The sequence below is a fragment of the Falco cherrug genome, chromosome 12, assembly GCF_023634085.1.
Source record: "Falco cherrug isolate bFalChe1 chromosome 12, bFalChe1.pri, whole genome shotgun sequence".
In the NCBI taxonomy this organism is placed as follows: Eukaryota; Metazoa; Chordata; class Aves; order Falconiformes; family Falconidae; genus Falco; species Falco cherrug.
Genome location: NC_073708.1, coordinates 8,767,987 through 8,780,830, shown reverse-complemented (window position 1 = coordinate 8,780,830; position 12,844 = coordinate 8,767,987). Strand labels below are relative to the sequence as shown.

General features: G+C 44.6%; 1 protein-coding gene across 3 annotated transcripts in view; it reads right to left on the bottom strand.

Moving 5' to 3' along the window:
* Positions 1–10,659, bottom strand: part of DNM3 (dynamin 3) — a 187,029-nt gene extending 176,370 nt beyond the window's left edge. For all 3 annotated transcript variants that reach the window (XM_055724417.1, XM_055724416.1, XM_055724415.1), the window contains exon 1: positions 10,457–10,659. In XM_055724417.1, coding sequence (XP_055580392.1) covers positions 10,457–10,602 — 146 coding nt within the window. In that variant the 5' untranslated portion in view covers positions 10,603–10,659. The remainder of the gene's footprint in view (positions 1–10,456) is intronic.
* Between the last annotated feature and the right edge of the window lie 2,185 nt (positions 10,660–12,844).

Below are 12,844 nucleotides of genomic sequence, written 5' to 3'. Positions count from 1 at the left end.
TCCTCCAGTAATATAGTAGTATACATCACACTGATATTTGTCTCTATATATTGTTCCTCATTAGCTCAAAGCACAGAGACCAATTCTTATTATCAGTCACCACTTGATCCCTCACCTCCTTGCATTAGTTACAGAAGAGTGTTTTTTGTTTTGCCACAATGTCTGCCAATCAAGAGCGTCTCCCACAGCTTTGTTCAACGGCTGCAAAATCTCAGCCTAAGATAAGGGGGCTTACATGAAGGTGAACAAAATAATTAATCCTCTTTACTGAAGGCCAATGGTACCTATCTTGATTAGGCCTACTAGGCAAGATAAATGCATTAAGAGGCTGTGGACTTTTTAGTGGTCTGAGATGTATTGGCTACTGAAGTTCAACACCAGTTTTGCCAAGGTTTTTTTTGTAAACCACACAGCATAGATGCTGGCATCCTTATCACAACACTTTAGGGTCTAGTTTGAGTTCTCTAATGAAGTTTGGTCTCAGTTTGCAGTAACTATTCTTTCAAGGTAAATCTTCCCTCAACTGAGAGATCATTTTAATTAACCGGCTGAATCAAGATGTAGTCCAATATCCAGGAGCAGGAACTACACATTACAGCCCATGCAGTTTGGCCATGTCTTTAGGAGTGAGAAACTGAGTATCCGGACATCCTAGGGTTGTTAACTATCTCCTCCTTTCAAGCAGGGTGGATAAACTTCACATCTTCGAGAAGCCATTTTCCAACCCAGAGATGTCCTTGATCACCACTGCTTAACTACTGGAACTGAATAGCCAAAGCAGGAACATCCCAATTATCTTATCCATCACTTTCAAGTAAGCACACAAGTTGAATCAATAATAATAATAAAAAAAATAATATTCTTGAAACTCTTGCACAGCACTACAACCTAGCTGCCTAAAAGGTCTCTTTGTGTCTCTCATCCCTCACCCTTTTATGGAGTTGAGACCAACTATACATAAAAACAGAGGAGAACGGTACAAAACAATCCACCCAAGCAGATCTAACCATGGAAATACGATGAGCATTGACTCTAAAGGTGAGAAACAAGGTATTTTTGAAAAGCCCTTGAAGAACTTCAAATAAGATGGCAAGGGATTTCAGTCACGCTAGCTGGGCACTTCCCTACCAGCTAAGTTCAGTGACAGCTTTGGCACCATTAAGGCAAGAAAGCAAAGTTTGAGATTTCCCCTTCATGTAGAAGGTTGGAGACAGAGCAGGCTTAGAAGTCATTGTCTTTATACTTCTCTCAATATATGGAAGATGCTTTCTTTAAGTAGCAGCAGCATTTCTACTCAATAAGCAACCAGAAATCATTACATCTCCCCCATTAAAGTAAACTTTATAGGGCTATGAGAAAATCAGTGCCAAAAATTACTCTAGTCCCAGTGGTGAAGTCTGTTAAAGTCTGTTAAAGACAACTGGAGTCAACAGAATCTCCGAAGTAAGGGACACCCATGTAAGAAGGCACAGACCATTATTAGTACCCCACATCTAACATCATATTTTGATAGCAGTGACAGTATCTCCCATTGCATTCCTGCACAGAAAAAAGGAAGCCTGTTCACGGAAGCAAGGAAAGAAAACGCACTTCCTAGTATTAAAAAAAAATAAAAATCTCTTAGGTGATAAAAACTTTTAAAGTCTCAATAATGTTTATAGGACTGAAAACTTGCCATACACAGCTATGAAAACTTGCCAGGCAAAAACATAAAAGTGGTAAGATGAACGCTGCTCTGTTTGCAGTGATTATGCTCAGGCTGTAGGCTTGCGGTATTAACAGATCGGGAAGTTGCCAATGTGCAGTCTCGTCGGCAAGCCACTGTATGCATGATGCATCTGTCCTCCCTGGCAGGCATCCAAAACTTTGCTGCATCATCCTAATTCCATTTGTGAAAATGCCCTTTTTCCTCTTTCTCTTTTAAGATTGTACAAAAGCTTCTGCTATTTCCTGCCCAATGGTGCTCTCCATCAATTCCAAGCAGGGGTTGGGAGGGGGGAGCACCACAAAACACAAAAAACCCCCCAACAATTCTCAGAATTTTTGTGTCGAAAAGAATAAAACAGACTTTGCAGGACAACTGTATTCTCCTTAATCAGATACATTTGCCTTTAGGAAAGGACTAATTTGCATAGGATGTTGGTGCATAAAAGCCCATCCATTCTCAGGATGAATACTAATGCATCAAGATTTTGTATCTCAATACAAGAAATAAACAACAAAATTTCTTCACTCACTTTAAATTATTGTCAGTACTCTAAATAGAAGTTGCGGCTTTTTAGTCACATCTGCCAAATACTATTAACAATGTTTCTTTAGAAAAGATTTGAGTAAAACATTTTCCTCCATAATATAATCAGATATAAACAGAAAAAAAAGATAATCTGATTGCAAGGATCAGAAAGAAAACAACATGGCCCCAACACTGCAGGCATAACAGCTAACTACTATACAATTAGTTGCATATAGCAAATAATTCACCTCTGAAGATTCTGTCATGACAAAAATTTTAGATATTGCAAATTTCAGTGCCGCCATCAAACACACAGACAAAATAAGCTCCTGCCCTTCCTCCCAAATCACACTGTCTTGAACTCATATCCATCTACACAGACTACTTAGTGGTACAGCATACAACCACCTACGTCACATCCAAGTCCAAAAAACTTCGCCTCTTCAAAAGCATTGTGAAAATACATTTACCTCTTTTGTGGCGAACAAGGTGTCAAACTGTACGATCACCTTTCTTGGTACAATATAAGCCATTTCACATTATTTTGCAGAGCTAGAATGTAACTGGATACAATTCTTCTACTCCCTCCAGAATGCATACACAATGGGAACTGCAGTATAAACACAGCCTGAATTTATAGACAGACAATTACAGAAGGAAGGGAGAAGGGGGATGTTTCCAAAACAAGTGATTCAAGTCTCTCAAACAACTTCTCGTCTCTAGCCATTTCATCCTTTTTTTACCTGGCCATTTATCCTGCTTTGAGCCTGCAGCATGTGCAAACAAATATATTGTCTATGCCAATGTAAAGTCTGTGTAGCCAAATACTGAAATTCGGTATCAGCCACAATCTCCCATCTCTTTGCTCACCAGAAACTGAATTATTACCACAAGAAAAAATGATACTAAAAGTCTGACCAAAACAGTGTTTGATGATGATGCTTCCCCGAACGCTAACAAAGTCATAATGCTGGAGGTCTCAAGCCCAGACTCCTAAGGCTTTCCAGCCTGTTTCCCAGATCTGACATTGGGGATCTTCTGTCAACATTTGTCTAGCACCTGAACAAACTAACAGGTGAGCATGCAAGGGCATAACACTGCCTCTGATGGATTATGCTAAAATTTCTTCAGCAGCTTCCAGCTTGGCTGCCAAACAGATCTGGAACATAGCCCATTTCATCCACTGTCGTGCAGCAGAGGCTAGAGCAGTCTTACAGTTGTTCTCACGCTTGCCACACAGAGCCCTGCCCATTCTCTGCAAGCAAGTTATACACAGACCATATATATATAGCACCCTCTATAGCTAAGCACCACTGAATAAATACGTGTGCATTCTTAGGCATCTGCACTGTACATAGTAAACAAAGTACCAAGTGCTTAAGGTTAATCTAGCTTCAATTGTATCATCTACAAGAGTGGAAACCTAGCTGTCTTACAGCAAATAGTAAATCTCCTGCATATGTGAAGGAAGAAATCATGGTGATTTTGCACAGGAACCAGGATGCAGATATACCATGCCAGGTAATGAATTAAAAGCATAACTTCCACACACAAAATTATAAAAGCTGACATTATCACTAGACATTTCAGCTGAAAACCTCTCTTATCTACAGCTAGAGTCTCCTTTGCATCCCAGAGGCTATCACAGACAACAGTACTTGGCAGTACATCAAAGCCCAGCATGCAGTTAAATGGGATTTTGCTCCTCTCTAGTTCAATAATGCTGCCTTGTTCATCTCAATGCAACTTGCCGAAGAAAAAGATGCAAGGTCACAGTTAAATAATGCTCATTTCCTGTTCTCAGCATATTTACACTACAGGCTTTACACTGCAGACACCCAGCATTAAAAGGATTCCCAGTAACTCACTACACATCAGCATGGCAAACAAGGTGAGTGCACAGGCTTCTGTTTACTAGGCCACCTTATTTTGAAATGCACTGTTTTAAAAAACAGAAAAATAGAAAAAAAAGAAAAAACCAAAAATGGCTTCTGTTCCTTTATGCTTGCAATCTAGGCAGACGTTGTTTAATAAACCCATGAATACATAAAGGAGTATAATCAATTTGCTCACTGATTAACTGATGGATACCACAAACACTCTCTCTCTCAACAACTAAGAAGTTAGAGGCACAAGCTAAACACCAGCAAGGGTCCCTTTTTGGGAAGAAGAAGCATTGTTACGTCTCAGCTGTTGAAAGCAGAATACAATACTCAGTTTTGGTGCCATATATATATCTAAAGCAGCCATTACACAAAGCAGAGAAATGCATAACAAGTTTTACACTACAATCACAGTTATCACACATTGATTTTAAGATTATATGCTAACCTCTTCCTTTAGAAATAGAAGCAACTTAAAAATAAAGGAATAAAAATATAAATTCTACATACAGTTAAGGCAGAGTAAAGAATCGAGGCATATCCATGTGGATACAGATGCAGGTAAGGTTTAAAAACCAGTTTGAGGTCATACAGTAAATCGGTGGCAGAAAAGACAACAGTGTCCATACTTCTACTTCACAGCTGTAATCCATAGCAGCATCACTCCCTATGTTTACAGGTGAATGTCCAAACAATCATATTATTAACATCTGTTTATCTGAACTGGAAAGCCTTGTTTGCCATTTCATCTACAGAGAAAATAACATAAGCTTGAAACATTAGCAGGAGCAATGCCCATCAAGAAACAGCAAGACAACAAAGGTGCTTGTTATTTGTTGATTTCAACACTACAAAACCCTGGGTACAGGCTCATCCCTGAGGGCGGCAAGTATGGGGATTTATAATGTTATATAACAGCTTGCAGAGTCAGACAATCTGTTGAATCTTCAGAACTGTCTCTGTATTAAGAATCAGGAAAACTTAGTTAAGAAGTGAATACCTATGGTCTGAAAGAAAAAGAAAAAAACCCACACAAACCTCTCACTAGATGATGATTCACCTTTAAAAACGGTCAGAGATGTGCAGTCACCTTCAGTACCTTGATGGACTGAACTTCCAGTAGCAACTGCCACTGAATTTGTAGCACTGATTCCTCCTAAGGAGCTCAAGACCAGACTGGGATTTTTGAGGGTCACTTTTTGCAGGGCTTTGAGGTTTTTCTTAAGTCTAGGTCTCAGACTTCAAATACTAAACTTGTGTTCACTTAACCACTACAATGCCCTAACTGTACATGGTATGCCAAAGTTATACTAAGACCCAATGCATATGTATTCTCACTGGTACTCTTTACAAAAGTGTTAAAGTGTTACTTATTGATTTAGCATATCTGTAAACTGCTTGATACATTGAACTTAAATGCCAGAATATAGGTCAGGGCTCACAATACTATGCCTCATTACAGAGCAAAGCTTTTCTTAAAACAGAAGAAATCTTTCAGTTGGTAAAATTTAAATACCAGAAATAAGAGACACGGATCCTCAAAGCAGTTTTAGAGGAAAACTTTTACTTTACTTTGGGTGGGGGTAGGGAATAACCAGCATATTTCTTTACGTTTCTGGTTTTAATTACACATTTGCTTTAGTTTGCATATATCAATTCTCAAGAAAATAAACTTAAAATCCAAAATAGAGTTACAGTTAAGGGCAGAACTAGGCCATCTATATCCCACCTAAATGGCCACGTTTGTTCTGCACCCTCTAAATGTAAGAATATATTTGGGGAAGAAATGTAAATGAGCTACCGTCTCATCTGCTTCTGCTGCTATTTAATGGAATACATAGAAACAATTCTTGCTTTCAGTGTACCAGAATATTTTGATAACTAGACTAATACACTCAATACAGCTGTACAATGGCTTAATTAGTCAGGAAAAGGAGTGGCTGATTCTCATTTCCAGAAGATCCTTAAGATTAAAAAAGGAATACAAAGCGCCACATTTCAGTTTGGATCTCCAGCTGCTTAGCTTTTTCATGCCTGTTTCACAAAAGGAGAGAATCTGTAAAAAAGTTTTTCTGCTGATGACTAGTAACTAAAAGAATAAAATTTCTGCACCAATTTTAACTGTATCTCCCTCAGGAAGCACATAACCTAGGTACATGTCTACTTTCTTTGGAGAAATTCTCTGTTTCAACAGCCAGATTTAAAGTCCTTTCTCTTCCCCTAATGACTCAATGCAGTCTTTTCACAACCGCCATCTCAAGCAAAAAAGAATGAGCTGAGTGCACAAGGAATTGTAATTTTGGGGGGTGGGGGGGTGGAGAGAAAAGAAAAAATAGTACATGTGTCATAATAAATAGCTATACAACATGCATCAGCCGTAAGATTATCAAAAGCGTCTCAGATGAAAAAGCTGTATTACAAAACCAGACCTCAGGCTCTTAAAACGAAAGTGCTTGTTTGATGATGACTGACAGGCTTATGAACAAGAGTACACGTCTCTTATAAAACAATTATTTGGCCACATGCAGATTATAGTATATTAAGCTGGGAAGAAAGAGCTTTCAGCTTTGAAATCTAATTATTAATTTCTAGCTATTTGTAAGAATAAGGTTCTGATTCAAATCTGCAGAAAGAGGCCCTGACAAGGTAGGTTGCCATCTGTGCCTTTAGTTATCTTAAAGGCCCATTTGGATATATGAAATAAGAGAAAATGCTTTCTCTCCAAATACAGTTTGCAAGGATTGCTTCCTGCCATTAGTTTTAACTAACCCTATTATTATCAAATGCAAGACGTTTAAAAAGCACAAACAACGTATAAGGTCATGGTCCTATACTCAACTGTAGCAAAGGACTAAGACCAGGCGAAGTGCCTGTCCCCCACTGGCAATCTGTTGGTATTAGATGTTTGACTCCCCTTGGCACTTTTCAGTCTCTCTCCCACCAAACTCTACCAGAAGACTGCACTAGATTCTTTGCTTCAAACACCAGGTCAGTACTTTAAGGGCACGTTTACTCTTGTGGCAAAGAGAATCAGGCAGGAAGAGCATTTGCTTTTCAGTCAATACCATTTCCTCAAACAAGTGCCATGAATTCCCGTTAGGAACACATGAAGGTCTAACCCATAAATGGAAATTACTGTTGTCCCCAGGTGCTCTCTGGAATCTCTGTTCCCATCTAAATATAACCAGAATCCTGAGAGGAAACCCTTCAAACACAGACCTTGATGACCAAAAGCAGCAGTCTTCTTACACACAGAGGAGCAGTAAGCGAAGAGCAAACTCTCCAAATACCTTAGCAGGTGCTAACCCAAATAGTAACAGTAACAGCTACATTGGGAGATTTGACACTGCCCAAACTCCAGCCTTGGGAGCCAACCTACAAGGACGTAAGTATTTCTGGACATCACAAATTCCTGGAGCAAGCAAACACGCAGAATCAATCCTCATGCAACACCAGCTCTAATGCAGATGAAACATGCAATCTAATCCCAATGTACTCACTGACTGATGTAACTAAGGATGCTGTGTGCACCTAAACAAGCTATCCTGGGGACAGCAATGGATGCGTGTCACTCAGCAGTTTCAGAAATCAGAGGACTTGGATCCCACTTCCAGAACCATCTGCCAGCCCACAGAACTATGCCAGAGCCAGATTCCTCACAACCCTTCTGAAAAACTATGGCAAAGCATAAACTAAATGGTGGGTAACGCAGTATAGCCCAGCATGTTTCCTGGTTGGTTAGGCTCTGTAAGGAAGCTCCTACTCTGATACCACCCACAAGCTAGAAAATAGATTTCCTCTGTCCAAGTGGGAAAAAAAAAGTCATCCTTGCACAACCAAAGACCCCATGGAGGACTGAAACAGGCACAAAGGTCTAGTGGCTACAGGCAGCAGAGAACAGCAGTTTGATCCTAGAGTTAACCTTACTAACCTCATGAGAACTCCACTTAACAAATACTCAGGTTGTCAACCAACAGCTGGCTTGTAGCAAGTCCCTGCCCTCCACGTGGAGGATAGCATGCTTCCTCTTACCAATTACAGCTACTCCTGAGATCTTGAATGCCTCTCTGAAGGTCAAGAGTTCAAAATCTACTGATGATAATGACTCATGTGGTAAAAAACAACAGAAACAAAAACACAACAACAAAAAACAAACCACAAGAAAAACCAAACCAAAAAATGTGAGAATTAATGCTCAAACTTCCGAGCAATGCTAGGACTGTTTTATTTTGATGTGAGTTTCAAAGCTGTGTTACTATTAGTTAACGTTCACCCTGTTAATCACACATTATGCAGTGTGCCTCTAACAAAAAGAAATGAGTGCAACACATGTCTACAATGAGACATGCTACCTGTATATGCCATATTAAGACAGATGTGGATGCAATAAACTTCTTTTTGCACACAGCAGCTTCATTATCCCATAAAACTAGGAATGTCCTATGGCTCACTAAAAAGAGCCACACCATTGTGTCTGCTGATCTGACAAGCAAAATGCTCTTCCAGTCCCATGGATGTTCATTAATCTGGTTCTGAGGGTTCACAATCAAGTTCTCACAGCTTAGCAAGTACACATCTGCTGGCCACACATACTCACTCGGTCTAGAGGAAAGGCATGAGTACAACATAGTTGCTTAAGTCTCATGGAATAGCTTCGAAGTAATGCATTTTAATGTCACATTTGCAATAGGCTCCGAGTTTGCAAGTCAGGAGGTACTACAACTCTGCCAGTGGTGTATCTCAAGAAGTTACTGCATATAACAACGATGTGGAGCTCCGAGACCAGGTTGAAAGAATTCAAATTACAGATCCGATGCGCCAAAGACACCCTGCTGCCTCGTAGCCATTTGTAAGCTCTTCTCCAAAGAGACTCTCTTGCAGCACCCGCAGGCTGCATGGTGAAGAACTACGTGGGTGAAGAAAGTCATCGCCTCTAGCTTTTCTTCATAAGTCTTCCTAGAAAAGTCCACATCTCACTTGTGCAGCAGGTTCCAGCCTCTTGTCCAAATGGGCCAGATTAGCACAAATGGCTCATCTTCACATTTTGCTCTAGCCAGGCACATCGAGGCGGCAGGGGTGGGATCGTGCTGCGCTGAACGGAACAGCTCCGCCTGCAGATCAGGTAGGGCCAGCCCGTCTAGCAGAGGAGCGATAAGCATCGGGGAGCAGTAACCTCTTCCACCAGCACAGGTGGATCCAGAGAACACCACCAGCTCACAGCCCACCGCAGTCAGTCCCGAGCCCAGGTGGATGCCACTCCAGACAAGGCTTTGCCACAGGGACCAAAACAGCTTTACTGACAAGAAAAGATGAAGATGTCTTTCCTCCTCAGCACTCATGCTTTGCACAGCTTCATAGACACACCGATTAAAAGGTTACAATAATGCTTTAAAAAGACTCATTTAAAGAAAACTGTAGTAATTTGATGGCCAATAGTGATTTCTGAGGATCTCACTTGCACTTTCTAAACCTGAGAGATCGGCAGTACTGTCAACATCGGCAGTTAGCTACAGTCTTCAAGCAGAAAAGAGGAAGAACTGACATTTCACACAATAAGAGTAAAGTCTGAAGTGGCGATAAGGAACAACAGTATTTTAACACTGCGTATCAAGAGCTATCGCAGACTGACACGCAGCCAGGCTGTGGCAAGACACAGCACTTAATATTACCTTTAACGAAGACCTCCATGTGCGAAAGTTTCCCTGACGGCTGACACACAACAGCACTTTTGTTCCTATGCACGGGCTAAGGACTGCAGCTCCGCTCTGAAACCACCGCCTCCCGCCAGCAGCCCTCACGCTCTCTGCGGCAAAGGCAACAGGAACTTCATGAAACAGCACGTGAAGTTCACATTTACCTCAGGAGATCCCCAAGGACCCAGCCTGCCCGCTCAAAGGACCACAGGAAGGCGTCCCCTTCCTTCTGGCAGGAATTTTTAGAGATGCTAGCACCCACCCGCGCATTAGGACGGCTCGAAGCCCCAGCGGCGATGTGAAACCCCCTGAACCGACGAGCCCCCGGCGCAGTCAGGATTTGGGCCTTTCAGCCCCTTTTTCCCCTCAGACAAGGGGTGACCCCCCAGCCCGGGCACGACGGGGGGGCGGCGGGCTCCCCGCAGCGCGCACAGCAAGGGCGCTGCCGCCGTGCCAGGGCCCGCCTCGCCCCCTCCGGGGGCCGCACAGCCGGGTGTCCCCCCCGGCCATCCCCGCTGGCAACCGGCCTCCCCCCGCCGCCACGGGGGCGCGCGCGGCGGCCGTTGGAGCTGGGGAGGGGAGGGAGAGCCCGCCGGCGGGAGCGGCGCGCGGGGCGCTGACGGGGCGCCGTGCCCGCCGCCCCTCACCTGGAGACGCAGTTCTCCAGCACGGAGCTCTTGCCGGCGCTCTGCCCGCCCACCACCGCGATCTGCGGCAGGTCGAGCAGGCAGCTCTGCCCCAGCGCCGCGAAGGCGTCCTGCAGCCGGTTGACGAGCGGGATGAGCCCCTCCATCCCGCCACCGCTCCGCCGCTCGCCGCCGCCGCTGACAGGTAACGGCAGCGCACTGCGCATGCGGCCACCCCCCGGCTGGGGGCGGGGCTCCGCGCAGAGGCCACGCCCCCCCGTGCGGCCACTCCCCCACCCCCGGTGCGGGACCGCAGGGCAAAGCCCGCGGCGGGGCTGGGGGTCCTCGCTGCACATGGTGGCGGCGGCCCCATCCGCGGTCCGGCACCGAGCAGCAGCTTGCAGGGAGCAGCCGGCTGGGCCCAGGTCCACACATCAGCTCACAAGGCCACCACACTGCCCCTCTCCTCCAGGAGCCCCGACCCCAGCCGGCTGCCCCATCCTGCTAGAGGAAGGGTCCACAGCACCCCCTGTGAGCCCCGGGTGCAGGGCCGTGCCTGGCTGTGCCACCCTCCGGCACCCAGCCGAGGTTTGCCTGTGCTCTTCCACTACGCTCTGGCACCAAACCGGGAACACGGCCAAACCGGGAGCACATGCAGGAGCTGGGTCCCGCTTGCCGGCATGGGACCTGGCAGGCAGCTGGCTTCAGCGCTTCCCAATCTGCCGAGCAGGGTATTTTGGAGCAATCCCAGCGGCTTAATTCCTCCCGCCTCCCACCCGCGATGGGAACAGGAGCAGTGGGAACCACGATCCATCCCTGCAGCACATGAGGGGCCCTGGCAAACGGCACCGACGCTCCGTCGCGGGTGGGAGCGCTGCCAGGCGCAGACACGCGTTCGCCGGAACCGTGTCGGGGCAAGCCGGAGAAGCCGGGTCTGGCAGGGCTGGTGGCAGGTGGGTGGTTCAGGAACAGGCTGGGAAGCGACAACAAGGTCCGAGCTACATCACTGCGGTGAGCTCAATTAAAAATGCATACCGAGGCTGAGCTAAAAGCACAGGCGAACAACAGAGATGAGATTTATCTGTGATTACTGGCAGCAGTCACAACACAATATCTAAAACAGAGGCTTTGGAGTCCTGCAGTGATAAAAGTTATCCTCTGTGTTACAGCAGGCACTGGCCTCGCTCAGCATGAAAAGCAAAACAAAAGGGAACTGCAAACATCCCACGGGCTGACAGATACTAACAATCTGGAGGATTATCAAAACTTCTTGGCCAGAGCTCTCAATAAGTGCAAAAAATCACTCTCTACAACAGCCTGACTGCTAACCCTGGAAACAAACGAACAGTTTGCTCTCACTCTGGCTAAAAAGTTTTTAATTGGCACAACACAGAGACGGCTTCTCCAGCAGTGGTTTTGCCACAGCGGTTAGATCACCTCCCCAGCATCACAGCCTCTGGGAAAAGCCTTCCGATCATTTCTGTCTAGATGGGGCCCAGGGGTTATTGACATAATTATGCCAATTAGCAGCATGATTAGTTTTTTTCTCCACTGCTGAGCGAGCAGGCTATGCCAGGAGGCACTGGAGTAGCTGCCTGGCCTTCCTCCAGTTCATGGGTTCTGCAGAGGCTGGAAGTTGGGAAGAACAGTATCGTGTTCTGGCCAAATCGGGCCTGTCTGAGTGTCAGAGCACTTTGTGGTGCCTCAGTAAAATAATTAAGATCAGTAGAAGAGCAGCCTGGCAATAGGATCGCATCTCCACAAGAGACAAATGAAGATTAAAAAAGACACAATGCCTAGGAAGCAAGGCTATGCGCATCCTCAGGGAGATGATAACACAGGGAACTGGCTTTTCCATTAGGTCTTTAAATTACATGTTTGCTTCCACAATTAAAAAAAAATTAAATAAGAAAATGTCTATGATTAGGAAAAGTTTGAGATATTCCCCCACGTCTGGGAAGATTCCAAACCAAACTTTTTTTATCTGCTGAAGCAGAGTTAAAGCTGCAAAGTGACCACACTCACCCTGTGACTCCATCACTTGCAAAAATCACTTTCCCTGCTCCCCTCCCTGAAAAAAGCCACAAGCTGCCAAGTATAGATTTCCCACCTCCTAGAAAAATCACGAAAATTTTCATTATGCATGCCTGTGTTATCACAAGGGTGCTCATTTTTCCAACTTCAAGAGAGCAGTGAAGAAGAGAGGAAGGGCACCGAGCTTCAGGTCTCTGCTTTTTCTGACTTCTCCAGGCAGCTTGTTCCAACCCCCAGCGCGGACCCCAGCCTGCCTTTCTGAATTTGTTGAGATTCAGAGCAGCTAAATTAAAGGAAACATGGGTAGTACTAGTAGACACCATTGAGAAGATTCTTGTAATGAATCAACCTGAAAAAAAAGACCCAAACCAAAGC